This window comes from Stigmatopora argus, chromosome 10, assembly GCF_051989625.1.
Source record: "Stigmatopora argus isolate UIUO_Sarg chromosome 10, RoL_Sarg_1.0, whole genome shotgun sequence".
NCBI classification, from domain to species: Eukaryota; Metazoa; Chordata; class Actinopteri; order Syngnathiformes; family Syngnathidae; genus Stigmatopora; species Stigmatopora argus.
Genome location: NC_135396.1, coordinates 6,950,756 through 6,973,347, shown reverse-complemented (window position 1 = coordinate 6,973,347; position 22,592 = coordinate 6,950,756). Strand labels below are relative to the sequence as shown.

Below are 22,592 nucleotides of genomic sequence, written 5' to 3'. Positions count from 1 at the left end.
GCTGCGAGATAGAAAATTAATGGATGGCATACCTGTCAACCTCTGCCGATAACTGCCCTTATAAATGATTATGATTCCCCTTACAAACCCCCCAAAAACCTTACAAACACCGTACTCGTACGGTGTTTGTAAGGTTTTTGGGGGGTTTGTAAGGGGAATCATAATCATTTATAAGGGCAGTTATCGGCAGAGGTTGACAGGTATGGGATGGATCATACACCATCATCATCATCTGTCGTGGGTTTGATGGAGGAAAAGGCATGTTAACTTTAATTTTGAACTCTTCAGTGGACGGCCATTGACAAGATGCGCTCTTCCAGCCAGTCAGCCCAAGCGAGGCCTCAGTTTATTCACCATTTTGCACCCAATTCCTTGCCTGAAATCACTCTCGTAGCTCCACAACCAAAAGGTACTGAAGACCTGAAACAAAATTGTATGTCAAATGTAAAGACAAGGTATAAAAATAAAAAATCCAATTCAAAAACCTATTGTTTTAATCAAACTGTTTGCCTTGTGAGAGATTTCAAACAAAGGTGTGCCGAGTGCATCGTGTTTGCTGTGATCTGCGCACTTTTCCTCATGCTGCCAGTTGGCATTCTCCTGGCCTATTACTGTAAGTGTATCCTTGCGGACTCATCTGGACAAAAACCACAACATTCCTAACTCAAATTGCTCTCTTTCTTTTTCTGCAGATTCCTCCACCTGTGTGCATGGATTACCATGCGGCGGTAATACAGGTTGTGTGTGGAAATCCCAGTGGTGTGATGGGGTGCTGGATTGCCCAGCAGGGCAGGATGAAGCTCATTGTGGTAATATGATTAAGAAATAAACTTGAATAAATCATAAGACCATTCCCTTAAAGATTTTTGTTCCCTTTCTGTGGTCAGTGCGGCTTCATGGTTCCAGTTTCTTACTTCAGATTTTCTCAACTCAGACCAAGCAATGGAGGACAGTTTGTTCTCATGGCTGGACATCCCAAATGGGCCAAGCCAGCTGCCAGGAAATTGGATACAGTAGGTAAGGTGCTACGAAGCATGTTTCAGGCTTAAGGCTGCCAAGATGTGTTTACATCACGTTGTGTTTCTTATTACGCACATTGGCAGCAGCGCAGGCATTATATCAGGTCTGCACAAGGCTGTTTCTAATGATGGATTTTTAATGGTGAAACCTAATCCAAAACCCAACGTCCCAATAGTGCAACATCTTGTTCTCAGGTTAGTAGAAGGAAGTTTGAACTCGAAAAAATAAACACTAACTGCATGTCAACTCTCATTTTGTTTACCTTCTGCAGCAATTACTGCCCCAACAACACTGTGGTGACACTGCTGTGTACAGGTATACGTACATATTTACACTGTGAACAACTTGTATTCCTGAAAGTATTTTTATGCCATATTTCGGGTTGGGCGCCTTGTTAAAACTGTTTGAATGGGCAAGGTTTGTTGAAACACCTGTTGAACACATTGCTCATTTTATATCCTCAGATTGTACAGCAGAAGTCAACTCCAGCAGGGCCTCTCCAGCCTACCAGGTTGCTGTGAGAAAATGGCCATGGCAGGTGAGCCTGCACCTTGCCGGCTCTCACCGGTGTGGGGGTGCTCTTCTTTCCCCGTACTGGATTATCACAGCCGCCCACTGTGCAGGGATGTAAGTCCACAAAGGCCAGACTATTATTATTATAAATTGTGGTCTAGCGTATCCTTACATCAGCACATGTGTTATATCTACTTGGCAGGACATCCAATCCTGAAGATTGGTCCGTATATGCTGGCATTGTGGATCCCTTGGGCACTCTCTTTAACCCCGCCCACTCTGTGAGGCGCGTAGTCACCCACGAGGGCTTTGATAGAGTCACTCACAAAAATGACATTGCTCTAATGAGACTCAGCAAACCTCTCGATTTCACGGGTAAGTCAACGAACAAAGCTCATTTCAGTTTCATCTTTACCATCTTTACTACACACCTTACAGGGTCAGGCTGTCAAAATGATATATATTTTTTTTATATATATGGAATTGCCTTGGTAGCCTCCGGTAATGTCCGTCCGGTGTGCCTCCCAAATGTTGGTCTTAACATCTCGCTACCACTCAGTGGCTGGACAACAGGGTATGGTGTTTTAGCCAATGGAGGTGAGGCATTACATTTTTTTTGTTTGGGCAAAGAGTTGAAGATAGCAATTTTAAGATTTTTTTCATGGTTAACCTATCTGCTGTGCTTTAGATTCTCCATACCTGGTTGAGGCACAGGTCTCTCTCATGGATGCCGTTGAATGCAACAGTTCATCGGTTTACAGGGGGCGAATATCAACGGACATGTTGTGCAGCCAAGGAGTGCAGATGAAATCGGAGGCGTGCAAGGTAACAACTGCTATTCTAGTGATTGAGAGCCATGCTAGTACATCATGAAAATATCACACACTGCTCCTTCTAATTTTATAGTAGTGCTGTGCAGATCAGTAGTAACATATTGTGATGTACAATACCAGATTTTTTAAAATTAATTTTCCAAGACACTTATTGCTGCCACCATGAATTGAACCATCAATTTCAGAACTGTAAGGTGAATGAATGTGCTAGCCATTTGCCTAAAACTGATTCTCAAAATGCAAATACCTATAAAATGCTGCAATAATTCAATAACTTACGTGATTGCAAATAACCGAATGAATTCAGCTTTGTGTGCGAATGACAGAGTAGATCTTAAAAGTTAGTGTGCACAAGAAGAACTTGGGTGGTAACTTGACATGACTTGAGCCTGTAAAAACTTTTAGGAATTAAGGATTTTTATCTTTCATTTTGTTCTGTATTTTTGCAGACTGACAGTGGTGGCCCTTTAGTGGTGGAAATGGATGGCTTATGGTGGCTTGTGGCTGACAATATTTGGCCAGAAAGTTGCACTGACTTGAATAAGCCAGGTGTTTATAGCAATGTCACCGTTTTCTTGAGCTGGATATACCATCAGATGAAGGTATAGTACAGACCTGCTTTATACTGATGCAAAACACTGATCATATATTTCCGAGCGTTTTGACAATAGCTGATATTGCATTTGCAGAAACATCAAGACGACTGAAGCCATGAGCATTTAGCAAACCAGATGCTGCTTCCTCTTGGTTTAAATGTTTTTGCATCATTGTCAAAGAAATATCCTCTGAGTCATTTCCATATTCAACTTTTTTGTATTCAAACCATTTCACCTTTGCAGTCTTTGTTTTACTAAGGGGTGTGACACTTGTTAGGGTTTTTAAATGCATGTTGAATCCATATTTTATTTAATCTAGTACATCTTAACCAAGAGGACAGCCATCTTTTTTAACACCTGCTTAATGCACAATTCAAGAATACTAGGAGTATGTGAGTCACAATACCCAGGCAGGTAAGATTCATGTTTCATCACACTCTCATTATGAGGTGACATTTCATTTGAAAAAGTTTGATAACTCAGCCAGATCCCCGGCACAAAAAACATTACTTGAATATTCAGGTTATGTTTTAGCGGGTGGACTATTTAATTAGTTTTGTTGTGAATGACTATGGTCATTTATATTCCCAAAACAGTGAATGCTCAACTACATTTTAATTTAACGTGGTCATCATTTCTTTATTTGCAGCATTGACAATCTTGGTACCAAAAAAATCCATACTTGATTTTTTTTGTTAAAGCACAAGCGTCTTTGACTTGCCCCTGTTTCAATCAGTCAATTGCTTGCAATGGCCATCCTTTCCGCAAGATGGCATTAAATAACACGTTTAGCCTTTCAAAGAATTGGAAGCCATATTTAAAGGTTACTAAATAAAAGGTTTAACTTTTCAAAGTCGATTTGCAGTGGAAAAATCAACAAAATTAGTAAAGAACCAGCACAGCATTGACCATAGATTCGCCAATCCAGGCTTTACAAGTGTGAACCAAAATTGGTTGTAGTATATAAACAGGAAGGTAAATTCACTTTCTGCACCATTTCAGATGACAACGTAGAGGCACTTTTTTTTGGTAAAAACTGACGAAAATGTCAAGTGCTGGACTAAGTTCATAGTGTACGGACTGGACAATCCACTTGGTGAGTCAGTATCCATCCAAAAAGCAAATGTTTTGGGACAGTCCTGACACATCCTGCCATGACAACACGATAGTAACCTCTCAATTGGAGACTTTGGGTCTGTGTAAACAAGCATATACTGTCTGTGCATAGTTGACTACATTTCGGTATATTAGCGTATCAAAGTGCATACTTTTCTGAAGGCATTACAAGCAATGTAAACATGACATTTCACTTTCATTAATCATCAGAGAAGTGTCAGCAGTTCTCAGGTATATCTCAAACATTTTGTAAGTAAATATGCAAATGTTTTGCTCAAGATAACCAACAATTGGTTGATCCACTGCACATTTCTGCAGGTCAAATAAAAACCCACTACTTCACTTTGCACCACTGGCAGTGTCTTTTGAGAGTTTATAAGAAGAATTAGAGGTGGTGGTTGCCTCCACGTCGACCCTCTTGTGCAGTCCCACTCCTTTTTCCACGTCAGTGGTGGCGCCCTGCTGGTTGGCCCCCACCCCATTGGCGCCCATTGCCTGCGCCTTCCCTCTCAGTCACTTGATGCGGTGCCGCACCAGAGAAGACTGGTCCGTAATCTCGCCAGAGTGGCCTCGCCGTCGACACGGCAGGACCAGTAGCAGCAGAAGGATGATGAGGATGATGGCGCACACGGCCATGAGGCTGTAGGAAATGACCCAAAGAAGAGGGTCTTGCTGCGCTCTGCCAGAGCAGTCTGACGCGACATCTGACGCTGAGAAGGGTCCGCTGATTTCGGATAGAGCCACTCCCCCGTTAACTGTAGAAACGTCCCAACAAAGTCAACCCTCTCAAAATGCCAGCTCAGCATTCATGTTATGTTGGTTATTTTTAAGAAAGTAGTAGAACATTGAGGAGCTAATTTTAAGACATCCACAGTGTTCTTCAAAAAAACAGAAAGTGATCTTTCTGTGGAACAAAATAGTAAGCATAACATTGACTTATAAAGCTAATGCTTTTAGATTTTTGACTTTTGTGAATCGGGTATTTTGTGAGGTGGTAATTTCAGGAAAAAAAAGGTAGTATGAAGGTGCACTGTGTGTTGTAGTAGCCTCACCTGCACAGCTGCTGAGGGCAAATCCCAGCCTCTGCTGGGCACGATCAAACAGCACATAGAAACCCTCCATAACAGTGGCACCAATGACAAGGCCGTTAGCAGATGAAGAGACACCGAAGCGGTAGCAGTCCATCGTGCCATCCACATCGGCGATTGGCTGGATGTACAGCTTCAATACAAAAAAACAGGTGTGATGATACTTTGGAGAAGAATGTTCTGAGGAATGTGCGCTTGCATTTTTTTACCTGAGGGAGGATAGTGATGCGGAAGGATTCGCTGGTGTTGGTATCTCTTAGATAAATTGAAAGTTTGGGAAAAAATCTCCAGGGTGTATCGCCCTTCATCCAGCATGCAAGCTTGGTCCCTTCCCAGAACCCTGATGAAAACTCCTGGATCTGAATAAATGACATTTGAAAAGTCAACTCTTGAGGAGTTCAATCCCTAAAAATGACATGGCATTGATATGTAGGTAGTAGCTTTGTTTCTTGGCGCACTCAAAAGGTTTAATGCACTATAACCAAGCTTGTTCCTTATACATAAATTCTGAATTCTGCCAAAGAAACAGCATCCCTAAACAGTGTTTCTTTTCAGTGATGCGATACATCGTTGCCCGTCGAGCGACGCTGACGTACCAGAGAGCTGCGTGTGATGGCGTCCACCACCGCGTTGAAGACGTTGATGGGAAGTCGCAGAAGCGTCGTGCCGCTGTCAACTATAGCTTTATCCATGTTATACTGAAAAGAAAATATGAGGCTTTTCAGTTAAGAGAACTCATGGAAGATATCCTGCAAATGCAAGTGGCCTTTGACCCTTGATTTTTTTTCATAGATAAATTATGACTTGTGATTGTGGTACAAAAGAAGCATTTTATCATATGGCCAATGAGTTTTTAATACATTGTCAAATTGTGAGGACAACTCGGGACCATCAACATTTTCATCTAAAATTTGCTCTGAACTCTGCCAGTGTCATTCCAAAAATTGGAGTTTGTTAATGTGAACGTGTTTTCCGTCATCACCATATTTAAAGGTGGTAATTGTGAAAATAATTTGGGTTATTGTGTAGGTATGCTGAGGTCTAACAAAATCTAACAATCACCTCTCTGCAGTCCAGGTCCAGGTTCTGGTCGCCAACCTCCAGCTTTAAAACTTCTACTTGGTAGTACCATTGCTCAACAATAGGGGTGTACCAGATTGAGCCCCTGTAGAGAGCTGGTTCAGCTCCACCCATGATCTAAAACGCAAAGGAACACCAGATAAGTGGACATTTTGGCTCACAGTCATGATCACATCCATTTCCTCCACATGATTTCCACATATTATTTGGTTACACGCATAAAATATTAATAGATATGTACTGATGAATAGTGGTAAAAAAATTAAAAAATCTCAGCAATACATTTCTTTAAAGCTCCCAGTTTTTTTTCTCAATCAAATTCCTCTATTTGCAGCCCCAGCTGACTACTCACAAGACTACCACCCGGAGGGTCAGCTATGTTGTTAGTCAACATTCCAGTCCCGCACATCTGGAGGGAAAATACATCAGGGATACCAAGTTGTTTCACCACAGAGTCAAAGAAGGGTTCCACAGATGAATCTGGCTGATTGTTAAAAAAAGAAAAAGAAAAACAGCCTGTTATTTATGCTGCTCAAGGTAATTTTAGTTTTTTTTTCATTTTGCTTGTAGAACTAGGAAATTTCCTGAAGATTTTAACCTCTTATTAAAACAACAATTGCCTTGTATTTGCTCCATTTCCTATCAGAGGTCAACACAAGCAATGATACGCAATGACAACTTAATCAGGAAACCACAATATTAGAACTGGAAGGCGGTTTCATTGTAAAAACATTTACTGTTTGGAAGCTAAAAAAAAAGGCAATATCAATGAAACTGGAGAAATTAGTCCCACATTTAGTGTGATAATCAATCCAGATTTTAAAGGTTTTATGTGACTCCCAGTGCTATTTATTTATTTAAAAGGACATAGTGAAAATGGCTGTTTGGGTATTTTATGTTGCTGGAATCCTAGTTTATGTTAGGTCCTGTAGTGTATTGGTAAATATATCTTATTTATGAATTATTCAGCTGTTTTGATAATAAAAAGCCCCCAAATTTAAATAGACTGGGTGGTTTTCACAGAGCTACTATCTAGTCAAAAATAAACCAGAAAAAAGAATGGATTAAAGACAATTAAAGAGTATGACACAGAGTTCAGTCATTGCCAGAGTATGACGAAGAATCTTGCGATTTGTATTTCCTATTTGCATTCTGTAACGCTTCAAAACTCTCTGAAACCTTATCCATTCATAGAAGCTATTCTGGGGATTTTGAACATCTAAAATTGAGACTGGACTGAATTGATTGCTTTTATATGAACTCTTATGTACAATTCTAATTATATAACCCTTTTTTTCATTTCTGACCATTTAGAAGCAGTGCAGCTCATCTTACTTACCCGAGCCAACATTGGATAGGCTAGTCCGAGGATGCCCTGCCAGTTTATCCCAGGTAAGAAGAATCCTTCAGAGGACAATATGGTAGCTATGTTGACGTTGATAGTACCATTTGGGCCGTTGGGGATAGAGATCAGGTCAAAACCAAGTTCACCCATCCAGTTACCCTGGGTGTACCTGACAGCTACAGCTTGGCCATCTGACCTGTAAGAACTGGAGCTGCACACAGATAATGGCAACATTAAACCAGACAATGTAATATTCCTTAAAAGCCTATTTTGAAATCTGACTTTGAGTCACATTAAGTACTGTATTGGAACGTTTTAAGCTTTGAAAAGTCATCTCAAGCGTTTTAACATGACTGTTTGTCTATGTGTATGTAGTAGAGCGTCATTTTCAAACACGTTTCGGTTACTCACAGTGCAGTGTTAAAGTAGCGTGTAATAAATGGGTGTGAAGCCGCAGCCACTGCAAAGTTACTGCTTCCGGTATCCACCAGGATGTTGAGCTGAAAGACACAAAGAAGGAGCTGCTTTAACAAACATTGGCTTTTGGCACCAACCCTGCCTCAATTTGCTTGAAAAAACTGTGAGACCATTTTAAATTATTAAAAAAACAATACTGAGGAATAATAATAACACTCATTTGACAACTAGGATTTTTTAACAATTGTCACATATGCCTCGGACACAGATGGCAAGGAGTGGGTGGGCATGATAACACGGCCGCATCAAGTGGTATCGCAAATTTAAAAGAACAGAAATCCCTTTGGCCCTTTACCCACAATGTTATCCCTGAGTCAACCATAACATTACAGTATACAGGCACAAAAAGGAGATCACGACCTATCCAGAACCTGCTGGAATGAGTCATGTACACTGGTTACAGGCTAACATGAACTGGAGTGGAGATAATGTGGGCTTCCAGGCATCAAATGCATAAGCAGGAAGTCATTTTCCAGTGACGTCTTTAACTTTCATCACTAAATAGAGGCCACAGTAACACGTGGAATTATCCCATGTCCTGAAAAATCATTACCCAATAGCTCACAACCACCTGGAGCTTTAACCACAGAATGCTCTTTGCACAGACACTTTATTGATGTCATGTCAGGAAGCACGTTAAAAAAAATGTGGCATCATTACTTACACAACAAATGACAATGACAATTCAAAGACAATTTCTCTCAATGAAATTCTCAATGTCTGAAAAACACACAAAAAGTCCCCATTCATGAGGTTGTGTGTTGTCCACCAGTAAAACAAGAACACTATTGGGACCACTCCGAGGTGAAAAATTCATCAACATCTATTCAGGATTAAAACTGAATCATTTAACAAACAAGAAAAGTGATCATCATCGGGGACCCATACCACCCTGGTCACAATCTGTTCCAGGTGCTGCCCTCTGGCAGACACTATAGGTCCCACCAAGTATGGACAAATAGGCTTAAGGACAGTTTTTTCCCCACATCCATCAGAACTCTAAACTTGTGGTAACACAACACACAATCCCTTCTGTGTAATAACTTCAAGGTGAGGTAATATGAAAAGACGTTTGGGCGGTGATCTGCCTCCTATTGGCTGACTGAAGGTAAGTGAAAGACAGTGAGAGGTAAGTGATCCGCTCGGGGGGGGTGATGGGATGTATCCATAACGGCAGAATGCCCAATTACGAGTCCGAAACTATCACTTATTTGGGTCTTTTGCCGAGAAAACGCACCTTATGGAGAAGCACTACCAATTTCGTCATATGCAGTTTCTGGGTGTGATGACAATTAGGCTTTTGTTGTTGATGATGACGACATGTCCGATTATTATCATGCCCATGGGCAAAAAAAACAAATAAAATTCTGTTTTGAGCAATTGCACCAAAATGCAGACATTTCACTCCCATTCTCTGTCCCCTTTTTTTGCATGATATCTTGAGACTTAAAACCAAACTTCCTTGACATAGGTTGTTATCAACAATGTGCTGCTTTTCACTGGCGCTCATCCACACGCTGTGACCGTGCCATGTAAAATACCAACTGGCTTAGCTGGTCGTTGAAAGAGATTAAGCTTGACGCAAATGGGAGAGAAAGAGTGACTTGGGCATTTTGTAACGCCTCCAATTTAGAGTCAGTCTTTCCTCCCTCAGCTTGACTACTTCACCTCAGGCAGATATTCCCACTGTGAAGCTTAAGTGGCATGAAGTCACATGCAATTCAAGTCTCATTGCTTAATTGCTGGCGCCTCTGTGTTGACATTGTGCATCTGCCACCTGTTTGTACCAATTATCAGATGCAATGCTCTGCAGCCGACACATCGCCCCACGTCTCTGCCACATACTAACAGATGCGCCAATTAGTGGCTCATTTAGACATTGCCTCATTTAACCCTGCAGCAATGTAATCGTATCATCATTTCTTGTTAGTAAGGCCCAAAATGTCATCCAATATTGTAGATTTGTAGGGATTGTTAGATGCCAAACCATCATGAGGGTTATTAGAGTGTGGAGATTGTTCCTGTTGTGGCAAATTATCTTACAAAACAGTCAAATTAAAGGAAAAATTGAAATTGTCAAGCTAAAAGAGCGATAAAAGAACACGTCAAACATAACAATGTAGTTAAATCGAGTTGTATGCTTATGTGTTTGAGATCACAGAGCCTATTTCTTTTTATAAATCCCAAAATTAATTATACACTACCAATCAGAAGACAAAATATTTGCCAAATCTGTCAAAAAAATGTCTTCCTCACAGACTACGAGAACATTTCTGTAAATATAGCAACACTATATTAATGCCACATTCTTAAAAACAAAAGAGCCTTTCTCAATATAGACACTTTTGTAGCTGACAATTAATAAACAGAGGCACCTTTTCTAAAACAATACATTGATTCTTGGTAGGATTATGTTACGAAACTTATTGTGATACAAAGTATAGCAATATATCATCAAGCCGACATTTTGTATATTTTATATTTATACTAGATATTGTCTGTGGCTTTACATAGTTGTATGGGAATTCCTTTCTAGCAAGTGGGAACAAAAAACAAACAAAAAAACGCTATGACACTTTAGGCTGAAGAGCCTCGCCTATCCAAAAGCACTTCTGATCTGCGTAATGAGACAGTTGAGAACACTGTGGGAAGTTACTAATGGGATAATTCACCAATGGTTTAAGTGGCCTATCAAACGCAGAACGATAAAACCTAGTGTTAAACCTACAAGACCCTAAAGCATCGTGTATTTTTAATAGTCCAATACGCCCGGGACCATTTAGTCGCCCTTAAACATTAATATGATCGCGTTAGGCACTTTACATATCAAGCAGGCTAAATGAAGTCGTTCACACCAGCATATTTCTGTGTAATCATTATTAAAATGAGCAGACTAAAGCAAGACTAGTGTGAGTTGCTACTCCACACAAGTGCGGGGCAGCCCTGTGCTTTTGGGAACCTCGTAATCCCAGTCAGCTGCCTGCTATGAAACAGTGCTTCTCACAGACCGACATCATGTGAGTCCATGTGAGCGGAGTTGAGCTTACCGACACATCTCCAGGCTGCCAAAAGTAGCTGCTGCATGCACGCCTCAGACACCACAGTAGCCTCTCAGCCGGAAAGAATCATAAAACAATATTCCACTGTATTGCTTTAACAAACGATACCCTGAGTTTGTAGGCCCGAGTCCCCCCCGAGTTCAACAACACAGGCATCCTCTCGAGGCATCACATGTTGCCGGCATACAAAGATTTACAGACCAATGTGCCAAACGGTGAAACCACAACGCTTTATAAACATCCGCTTTGTTGATAAATAATGATTTTTGCATTCCAGGTCTAAACTTATTACAAAGTATCTGTTTGAAATAGTGATCTCATTAATAGAGTGGAAGATATTAAAGGGAATTACACAGTGGCTGTAGATTTCCAAAGGCGTTTTTTTCCCAAGCAAACAAAGCTTCTAAATCTAAAGTCTCAGGCACAAAAACTATGACGTAGAACATAACTGAACATATGCAAGTTTGTGGTATCCCTCTGCCAATGGAATATAAAAAAACAATGACCACAGAACTAATGTAACTAAAATAAACATTAAACAAGCTTTTTGATGCTATTTTTACTGGATCATCTCGCATGAAGTCCACTTTAGCTTCAACACCAACACATAGGTGTGATCTGATTGATATACCTTGACCTTGGAGGTGACCTTTAGTTTCTGCTTCAGTTCTTCATCGACATTTCTTTCTGTAGCCACAACATTCTATAGTCCTGCAGATTTTACTCTAGTCAGAGGAACATCAAGGTGAAATGGTCTTATAGCCTTTACATTTAAATTGCTTATCAATAATTTCAATTTTAATGTCCTGTGACAACTCTAGTTTCTTTTTGTGCATGTTTAGTTTAGTGCTCATGTCATGATACACTTGATAGTATAATAGAATGTTGTTATAATTTAATTTATGTTATTCCCATAATCACTATGGGTTTATCTTACATTAACAGAGGGTCCCAACATAAGTATTATACACAAATGAATGTATAAAATTGTCATTATAAATCACCTTGATTGTCGCAGGTTTAGTATTTCATTTTACATTTATAAAGACACCAGGAAGCATATTTCCTTATTTTCTCATTGTACATGTGACGTGCTTAATGGAATTACCAAACAGGTTTCTTTAGGTGTCAAACAAGTTAGAGAGGAAATAGCTGTGCTCTATTGGATTTGTGTTTTGAGAAAAGAATCTGTTCAGATCAGATTATACCTGTTTGTCTAGAAAAAAAATGATTTCCCAAACTAAGGTGACAGGAAGCCAGATTTTTTTAATTTTGTCTGACACATTATGTACTGGGCATTAGTATAGCAGTATCCCAAATAGACCACCTATGCAAAAAGATGACAGTGAAATACATAATATTAATCCAGTAGATAAATTAACGACAGTGTCTTGCGGTAGTGGGAAATAAATAGATTTTTCAGGTATTTGTACTACTTGTATTAGGTTATATTTTTGAAGACTTTGTACTTATTCTCAATGTGAAATCATACACCCATTTCAGCAAAACAGTTTAAACCTCTTAGAATAACAAGTCCATATTAAACATTAAATAGAGAGAAAGAGATCAAGTTAATCCCTATTAAGATCTTGGGGATTTGTACAGCAATGGACGAATGCGACGTGTGAAGAACACCATCAATACCAGCAGGAAAAGTTTCAGAGAAGCAAGCTATTTATTCCCCATGCTTGAACTTAAGTGAACAAGTTAAAACACAAAGAGCCAACATTTTAAACTGTGAGAGTCAGAAGCAACATAAAAAAATCCAATCCCCCAAATGATTTTTAAAATGTAATTTATTATTTGTTTTCATTGTGGCCAGGAGCCGCATGCGGCTCGAGAGCCCATGTTTGCCATCTCTAGATTTAAGAATATTTCAGAAAATAATTTGATGGGATGTTGTCTAGATTCTAGAATACCTGTTGTCCCGGAGTGCCAATGAACATTTCCAAGTAGTAGCCTCGGCCGGAGTCCCCTTGCAGGTTGCCCACCATGTCCAGAAAGTTGACTTGACCACTGGGGTCAGAGGCCAAAGACAGTCCTTTCCCATCGACGAGACGAGTGACAGGCAAACTCACCGCCGTGGACACGTTGTACTTGCCCGGGTAGATTTTCAAAGGAATGGACAGATAACTCTTTGTCACGCCAAAGAGACAAACGGAACAAATATAAACCCAAAAGGAGCTGTAAGCATAGTTTCCCATGGTAGTGCAGTTTCAGATCACTTGCAAATCTAGTAGGTAAATATTCCAGGGATCAAAGTTTGATTTCTAATTTGGTAGATCAGTCATTATTGGAACGTCATCACTTTAATCCAAGTCGAAACTAATCATGTCGTATTTTGTAACAATGGATGACACTGACGTTTTATACTGCGGTTTAGAGAAAGGGAAACTTTTAAGATGCTCCCTCACTCTGCGTGGAAAAGAATCAGCCAAAGTTATAAGAGACTTCCAATGGGTACTTTTAAAATAAAATACACGCTCGTAGAAACGAACGTGGACGTGGCAGCAAAACGCATACGTAATAGATTGCAGATATTCACAAACGTGTTGGAATATCATAATTAATATGATTTAATAAAATACACGCATGAATCAATGATTTTGTTTTTAGGGGTCGTTTTCTGTGGGCGCCGTATTCAAAGTGTTTTACTTTGAAGTTCAAATGACGGAATCGTTTATCTTATGTCCGTCAGCTCGACGATCTTATGTTCGTCTTGAGGTAAGGGAGTAAACCAAACCATGTGATTGCACTCACGCAACATTTCGTTTGCACACGCCTACAAACAACGCGATTTACACAACTTTGTGTCATATTAAGTGGTTATTTTCAAGTATTTTCAAACGGGGTTCTAGTTTCAGCCGATCACTCATATAAACTCGTACACACTTGCGAATCTTTCTCACCTCATTGAATCGATTCAATCTGAACAACCATTGCATGTTGGGAAGTTTGCTGCTTCAAAAGTTTGCACTCAAATTATATTCCAAACCAAAAATAACTAGAATCAATTTGAAAATAGCAAATCTCATTATTTCTCAATGTACCACTCCGTTGTGGTATTAAAAATAATCACCTATTACAGTCAAAGTATGTCAACTGCTCCTCTTTATAACAATTTGAACTTTCTTTGATTCACTACAACATTATGTAACAAATAACCAGCACTCTTACTTATACCGTTTTTTAAATATAAGGATCTCTATTTCAGTCTCTCTATTATTAATCTTTTACTTCACTCTTTAGACATGGTGGTTATCCAAATCCTTATTTGTCCTAGTTTGTTTTTTCCCATCTGAAAGAAATGCATAGGAAGCGAATGGGGCTCCAGCAGTTAAATAAGATCAATGTCACAGGCCTTTTTCTACGCTGTCTGCTCCTCACAGAGATCCACTGTCAGAATTCCTGAATTCCTCATGAGTCTTATGTTAGACTTGTCACATGTTCACCCTCAACTCACTCACTCTCTAGAGTCAACCACAAGATTTACAATAACCTCACTAATAGAAGGCAAAGCTATAACATTTTTCTTTTGCCGTGCTTGTCATGGATTGGTCTTGTGAATGGGACAATTTCAGCATACTTCCTGTTGGATTACTGTGATTATATAGTGCATGCATGGTCTAAAAGCATCAAAAGGAGGGGAACCTGGCATGCATCACTTCGTTTGTGTTACTTATAACTGAACGCATGATCTAATGTTTAATTGTGGTTTTCTGAGAAATATGGTTTCTATGGGTGTTTGCCTTAAATTACAAGCATTTGCATCTGTTCCCAAGGGTTGCTTGATGCTGCTCTTGGTCATCTGGCTTCATTTTATTTTCCAAAAACACAGGCTGTAAATTGTCCTTTTGCATGTGAATTTGTATTTGTCAATTTGTTCCATGAAATTGGATGCCCAACCCTGCAAATGGAAGAGAAAAGAAATACTAACTATTGTGCCAACAGATTAATGATATTCATTGAATACTAAAATACTACATTAAATACTACATATTGGTATATTTTATTTTATCACTAGGGATCACTCACATTTTTCACTTTCCAATCTCCTTAAATTCTTCATAATTATCTGTAGTAATTTGGCAAAATTGTAGTTATTTAGAAAGTAAACTGGAATTAGGATGACATTTGAATGAGTAAATAAAAGTAACTAGTAGTACAATAATGAACCCCTTTATGATTGCAATTCAACAGTTGACCACAGCACGGCGCTATACTCCATCCTTACCCCAAGTGTTGCACCGTCCTGTGTGGATCAGCAAATTAGGCAGATGGGGGAAGCAGTGGTCCTATATGGGTGAGTACCATCTTCTTTATTGGGACAATGACCCTCAATCCCGAGGCCTGATCATTATTAAACTCACCTTAATTTATCCCAGGGCGACATATGATATGCTAGTGATTGATTGACACATTGATACATTAGACACAATAATAATAATGATGATGATGATGATAATAATATTTATAATAATAATAAAAACAATAATAATAAAATAATAATAAAAGCGGAATCAGTTTAAAATAAATAAGTAAAAAAACATGAATTGTTATTGTGGGAGCTCAAAGTTTCATTGAGCAAACCCGTCTTGTGTAGTGGGCTTAAACTCAATAATTTTGGTATATTATTATGATTCTTTTTCCACTCTCTTGCCTGATTTTATCATCTCCCAGGGTGTTGAATCGATCGCAACTGGACTGCTTGGTTGCCTTTGAAAAAGTTTCACCTCTCACCCAGCAGGATTCATTAGTTCATGCATCAAGGCTTAGTTAGGAAAACACTTGCAAGGCAACTCGAAGTCCAGATGGGGTCCATTCAATGCCTTTAATATGAAATGACTTGGATTAATCAGAATATTCAAAGACCAGATTCTATTCTTATAAATATCGTTTGCATTATGATTTGAGTTTGATTTATTTGAGTTTGATTTATTTAATATAGAGACAATACATATTCATGAACATGTACATCTTCATAATTACCTAATTGTTGTGGTAATACTATTTTTCTGCTCTTACAAATACAGTATTATGATATACAACATTATACTTACTTTATTGTAAAATTGGCTTGATAAGAGATGAGGTCATATTTCACAAACGTGTTTGACGTTGCCTCCATGAATCTTTTTGCTGCAAATATGCATTTCACTGTGACACTGCAGGTGGACAACTTATTACATTGGCATGAGCGGGCCGGATGAACGGAATCTAATCATGGTAATAAATAATCCTTAGAAGAACAATAGAGCCTTTAGTACTGAAGGGTGCTCGGGGCCTCATAATATTCCTTCTACTTCAGCATTCATTCACCATTTTTTACCCATATTCAGTAATTCGATGGGGCCTGTATGCGAATCGTTAAAAAGATGCGGTTTTGTGCTTTTATTATATTCTGACTCCCTCACATTCTATTACTCTACAGCGTGTTCTTCATAACGAGCTGTCTCTTCCTTAGCCCAGGCTTACTAACAAGGTGTTTATCCTCCAATGCTGCCGGGAAGTAGCCTAGATCAGGAGGACATGGAAAGAAAATGAATCGGACACACCGACTTCTCATTTATTGTTAGCACATTCTAACATTTCTCGCCGGTTTTGATTTATTCCGCATTTACCAGGTCAATTACGTACTTGAGGGAATGACCATACTATGTGCTCAGCGTGCCCAAGTAAGCACGATGGCAGTCTGGCAAGCTCACAGAATTGTGGTAGGGTATTTACGCAGTGTATCTGTACTTGTTTGCTCGTTCGTAGGTTAAGCATTAGTGACATGAAGATGAGTCATTGAGGCTAGCGCCATAACAGGCCGCCATTGGAGTCAGGATTGCTGCCACCCTGCTGCTTGTTGCCTCAAGGCACTACTCATGCCCTTACCAGCGTGCCTTGTTGCTGTAATGCACCCCTCCCCGCACACACACACACACACACACACACACACACACACACACACACACACACACACACATAAAATCAAGCATACATGCCATCTGTGTTTATTCAGATATCCACCTAATGGGTCGGATGCCTCAGAGCAGATGTTTCTTTGGTAGTGGACTGAAAAGCTGTGACTGTCCTCATTAGACTCCTCTGTTGTAGGAGCAATGTCTGTGTTACTTGGTTAATTAATTAATTAATTAATTTATAAATCAAAGATAAAATACCACATTATTATTGTTTTTATAGTGCAATAATTCAGAAGTCAAAGTAGTCTTTGGAACTTGACTGCAGTCTTTGTTTCCTAAGAATACGACAAACTATCTACTTTGCACCATTATCTTTGAATACTATATTTATTGAATATATTCTAACAATTAATTTGTACAAAAAAATGAATTTAAAATGATCCAAAATGACATGTAGATATAAAGCAGGTTCAATCAACTTCACTTAAAAGCTGACCTTTAATTATACTTGTCCATCATCCCGCTTTGTCCTCCATAATATACAATAATTCAACTGTACCACTATAGAGCAAAATCTTTCTTAAACTCACCTTGTACGACTGTAGCGCCTCAAACACTTTAGAGTGCGCGAAGACAACATACTCTGTCTTTTTTGCGCTTGAGTCCCTTTTTTTCTTACACCTGTCTTTCCAATTTGCAGCATGCAATCTCCATCCATCCGACCCCCACTGCCACCCACAATTGCTCTTTCTGTTGTCTGGTTTGAATGCATATAAATTGTTCACCTGCATTGCACACAAGCACATTGTGTTTTAGCAAAAAAAAAGGCTCAAGTGTGTGAGTCTTGGTCCTCCCTCCTAAAAAGAAATAATAAAAAAAAAGAGGTCGCTCCAGGGCAGATAAGACCCAGTGTACAGCTGCTATGACAGGGGTAGAGGGTGCTTATCCCTTTGCAAGATGCTCTATGGTGGGGGAGATAAAGGCTTTGAGGGTGGTAGTGTTGTTGGAGGAAAAGCTGAACGGGAGCCTGATGGGAGGAGGTTCAAGACAAGGCAATGTGTATGGGGTTCTTCATACATTTTTATGACCACATAGATAAGGTCAGCAGTGTGCTTTTGTTACTAGGCAACGCTGCGACCCTGAGTCAGAATAAGTTGAGAATCTGAGAAGTCAAATATCCTGATTCGATTCTTTTGTACTTGTTAACAAGCAGCTGGCGTCATCCTCAGAGCAAAGGGTGAAAGATGGAGAAAGGACATTGGTGAAAGAATGATCTATCTGGATTATTATGTTGCAATGCGGTTTGAAAGTGTTTCGGTTATAAAATTGATGCAAAATTATGTTTGGATTACTCGCCATATATTTTTAATGACCCAGTTCATGTGGGAATACAGTTCACAGAGGGTATTGATTTTTGTAGTTTTCAAGGAGACGATGGAGGAGATGGAGACCAGGCGTATATGCAGTCAGAGTACAAATCACCCAAACCATTCGACTTCTCTTTCTCACTAGATCCTCTCCCCCTTCTCTTATCCATAAACTCTCAAGCCTAAAACCTATTTCTGACACTGCTGAGCAGTCTTTCATTGTATTTATTTTTCTGTCTGCCTGCTATTGCTCCTCTCCACGCTATTGCTGTCCCCTTCAGCGTCCTAGTTTAGCACGTCAAGGTTGGCTACAGATACTCTCCACTATGCCTTGGGGCTAACCAATAAGTGCTTAACTGTGATTGCAAGAACAAGGGAGTATGAGCGGTGGTGAAAGCTGACCGGAAGCTGAGTATTTTGCCATTCTGTGCAATGGCGGCCATGCTGGCGTGGCTTACAAACGTGAAACAGATTACACTGCCTTGTTGGGTCCATTGCAATATTGGTCTGGGCATTGACAAGACATTGAATATTTCCAAGCATGTTTGCTTTTTCTCAGATGAATGTACTCCAGACTGTTCCCCTTTCAGATGATCTTTTATCCTTAGTATATGCGACTTTTTTGATTTGAGATCCAAGAGTTAAATTACAAGTGTGGTCAAAGAATGAATCAAACTTGTATGTTAAAGGACTGTTATATACACTCAGAAATGTACCAGTGCTCATCTCAAAGATTAGGTTGATTCAAGCAACTCCTTGAGATTTTCTCATTTGAATAGAGTCATTTGTTAATGAGATACAGTTTACAGGTCATCAGTCTGGCCACCAACAAGGTATTTCTTTTTTGACAGTTTGAAGGTACTCGGACGTTTCGTCGAAAGACGTTTGGTCCCCGGACTTTTGGTCCCCGGACGTTTGGTCGACCGGACGCCCGGGGACCAAACGTCTTTCAACGAAACGTCCGGTCACGCAGTTGGTACAACCCTGATAGCAGACAGAAATATTGACTAGCTGGTTGTGGAGTGGTTCTCAATATAGTGAGTAATTTGCATGCAAAATATTGTGAAGATAGGCCCTGGATATTTTAGCGCCGTTTTATCCCAGCTGTCTGTATGACGAAATTGTTCAGGAAATTGAAGCTCTTTTGACTGACCTCAAAACCACCTTTGTCTTTAAGGTTGTTGAATACTGCTGTTGTCACTGTTGGTGCATTTCACTCTTGTGGTGAAGCAGTTTATAGAGCTTGGCTGTGTCTAAACGCCGATTGATCCTCAGTATCTTGTCTACCGCCACCGGAACCAGTCAAGGAAGGGTACAAGGAATATGCTGGCCTGAACTCAGGCCTACCTCACTCAAGTGCAGGGAACATGTAACCTTATACACGTTTCTGTCAGAAGCCATGAGTGTGCCTCATCTCTTATCAATGCCATTGTCTAAATGAACAAAAGGTATCATTATACCACCGCTGAGATTGTTTCTATTCTGAGCTAATGGCTTGCATACTGCGAAGGCCACCTGATCCTCCTTTGGGTCACCGAGGCGTGTGCCGAGGGCTGACGTTTTGCTGATGACGGGTTACTTTCTGTTTTGTTATAAGGGACACTAGGCTTTGCAGGAGTTGTCAAAACAAGAGGCTTCATCCTGAGGGATTACCCAGTTGTTCAGCACACACACACTAGAGATGGGTGCGTCGCAAGAACTGCAAAAGTTTGAGATTGGGGAGATTGACCTTCTAGAACTGAAGGGAAGACTTTATTTTTTTTAAATGGGCTAAAATAAAAGCAGCCATAATCTTTTACTAAAGTTGTGTCAATAGGAATACATGCAGATTTGAGCAAAGTAATAGAATTAGAATGCAATGCATTTTCAATAATTGACAGGCAACGCTTGATTTGATTCAACTGACGATGGAATTAGTATGACCACTCAAGTACAAAGTGCATTGTTACCAATCTGTTTCGATTCATTAGCCATGCAAGAGGACCGCTCGTGATAGTGTGTAGTGTGTTGAAACATTTTACACACTTTACACACAATGAATTATTAATACCGTTGAACACCCATATAAAACCATAGAACAGTAAAACACCAATAATAGTATTGAGAAATTACGTACTGCTGCTGTTACATAGCTTTCAACTTTATTTGAAGAATAGCATGTTAGTACAGGTTTATTTATTCATTTGTACTAGCCCAAATGTACATTTCTCCATCTGTCAATTAGTACCATAGTTGGTTATTTACTCAATCATGGATTATAAAAAAATATCGAGATGCAAATGATTTTCATCAAGATTTTTATTTATTTTTAACAAATTAATATTGCCTAATTGAAATCAATTGGCTTAAAATTCTCCCTGACTAATATGAAGTTCTTATTTAATAGTAGCGAATGTTAAATGTTAATCTTAATATAAATGTTCTCCCTGGTGCAAATTGTAAGACAAGCAAGGTACAATCCTGGATATTATTTTTTGTACCAGAGACAATCCTCTCAGGGACAAATCAAATTTGTATTTCATTAAATTATTTTTCTTGTGTCTTTGACTTACCTGCAAAAATTAATTTTTTAAATTGCCAAATTTTATGACTGATTTTGAGTTTGACTATAATCACATTAGTGGGTGACTTTTCTTGACATCGTTCATGGTGACGCCAGTATTATTTTTACACAACAAGGAGTCTTGTCCTTGTGTGTGTGCTGTTTTCATGAATTGTTTCATATGTGCCACACACACACACACACACACACACACACTCACACACACACACTTGCACACACTCACACACAGCAAGCCCAAGACTGTGCAGTAGCCCAAGGGTGTCATTGTCACATTCACTTATCATGTTTTGGGCATCATGCTGGGGGGCTAAAATGAACTTCCCCTTCCCACCCACACAGAAAGCTCAAGCCCACCCAAAAATCTATTCTGCTCATGTTTAAAATATAGCTGGAGAGAAATTGAATCATTTTTTATTCATGCTTGTTTTGGGTGAGCATTTTCATACATTGCAGTACTCCTAGTATATTTAATATACTATTTCCATGATATGTTTCCCTGCAATCTTGTGTAAAAACAATTACAATAACGTGGACGGCGGGATACCGTTTATCTACTCTTTATATGGAAACAATTCACCAATCCCTGAATAGAAGCAGTAAGTGAGCATTATGCTGAATAAATACTTGATTATTCTGTGGCACTCGCTGTGGTAGTATAAAAACCTAATGAAGTAAATGAAATGGTTTAGCTTTATTTACTCTAGTTTATGTTTTAGAAATGGAAGGTTCAATCCCTGGTGGGTTCTAACCTTCTTGTGTGCAGTTTGCATGTTCTACCCGTGCCTGCTTGCTGTTCTCTCCGGGTACTCCGGTTTCCTCCCACATCCCCAAAAATATGCGTGGTAGGCTGGTTGAACACTCTAAAATGCCCCTAGGTATGAATTTGAGTGTGAATGCTTGCCCAGTTCCTTGTGCCCTACGATTGGCTGGCACCAATTCAGGGTGTCCCCCACCTATTGCCCACAGTTGACTGAGATAGGCTTCAACACCCCCGAGATCCCTGTGAGGATAAGCGGTAAAAAAAAAAAAAATGAATGAATTAAATCTACTGTTTTTTCCTACAATAAAAAAATAAAATAAAAATAAATTGCCGTTTTCTTTCAGAAAATGTGGCATATTAAAGTGATTCCAAAATGTTTAAGCTGTAGTATAAGGGTGTCAGACTCGGGTTGGTTCGCGGGCGGCTTTAACGTCAACTCGATTTCATGTGGGCCGAACCATTTTAGATATATTTAGATTTTTTTTTTTATAAATTGATTAAATGAACTGGATTAAAGGCCCTGAATATTCAGTTTTTTATAGATCTAAAACAATGTTTATTTTAGCTTTTTTTATATATATTTTTAGATTTTACAAAATGATTTTTGAACTAAAAACAAAGAAAATATGGATTAAAAAATAGCAATTATCGATTTAAAAGGGGGAAAATCAGGAAATTTAATAAACATCTATACTCTTCATTTTAATTTGATCCTAAAACAGAAAGTCGGCACTCATGATTTACTTTCTTGGGCCACACAAAATGATGCGGCGGGCCAGATTTGGTCCCCGGGCCGCCACTTTGACACTTGTGCTGTAGTACATAACATTAAATTGTTTAGCTCATCCCAAACCCCCCGCAAACCT

The 22,592-nt window shown here is 39.3% G+C and overlaps 3 protein-coding genes across 5 annotated transcripts in view; 2 read left to right on the top strand and 1 right to left on the bottom strand.

The window, feature by feature from the left end:
* Window positions 1-212: 212 nt before the first annotated feature.
* Window positions 213-4,546, top strand: LOC144084081 (transmembrane protease serine 2-like). Its single transcript, XM_077612391.1, has 12 exons — window positions 213-409; window positions 521-613; window positions 693-809; window positions 888-1,017; window positions 1,104-1,214; window positions 1,292-1,335; window positions 1,485-1,647; window positions 1,736-1,908; window positions 2,029-2,130; window positions 2,222-2,358; window positions 2,816-2,968; window positions 3,056-4,546. Exons 1-12 carry the CDS (start codon window positions 307-309, stop codon window positions 3,071-3,073), a joined length of 1,344 nt encoding a protein of 447 aa, XP_077468517.1. The 5' UTR covers window positions 213-306; the 3' UTR covers window positions 3,074-4,546.
* bace2 (beta-secretase 2) lies at window positions 3,486-14,587 on the bottom strand. Of its 3 annotated transcripts, none has more exons than XM_077612389.1 (10): window positions 14,489-14,587; window positions 13,047-13,260; window positions 8,003-8,091; window positions 7,586-7,802; window positions 6,599-6,730; window positions 6,229-6,363; window positions 5,763-5,864; window positions 5,376-5,525; window positions 5,131-5,299; window positions 3,486-4,833 (listed from the first exon to the last, which is right to left on the bottom strand). In XM_077612389.1, exons 2-10 carry the CDS (start codon window positions 13,119-13,121, stop codon window positions 4,592-4,594), a joined length of 1,311 nt encoding a protein of 436 aa, XP_077468515.1. In that variant the 5' UTR covers window positions 13,122-13,260; window positions 14,489-14,587; the 3' UTR covers window positions 3,486-4,591. The 3 variants fall into 3 exon arrangements, with proteins under 3 accessions (XP_077468515.1, XP_077468514.1, XP_077468512.1); XM_077612388.1 differs by lacking the exon at window positions 14,489-14,587 and adding an exon at window positions 14,037-14,108; XM_077612386.1 differs by lacking the exon at window positions 14,489-14,587 and having other exon boundaries at window positions 13,047-13,569.
* Window positions 14,588-15,327: 740 nt separating this feature from the next.
* Window positions 15,328-22,592, top strand: part of dscamb (Down syndrome cell adhesion molecule b) — a 98,806-nt gene continuing 91,541 nt past the window's right edge. The window contains exon 1 of the mRNA XM_077612382.1: window positions 15,328-15,430. Within this exon, the coding sequence (XP_077468508.1) occupies window positions 15,427-15,430 (4 nt within the window). The 5' untranslated portion in view covers window positions 15,328-15,426. The remainder of the gene's footprint in view (window positions 15,431-22,592) is intronic.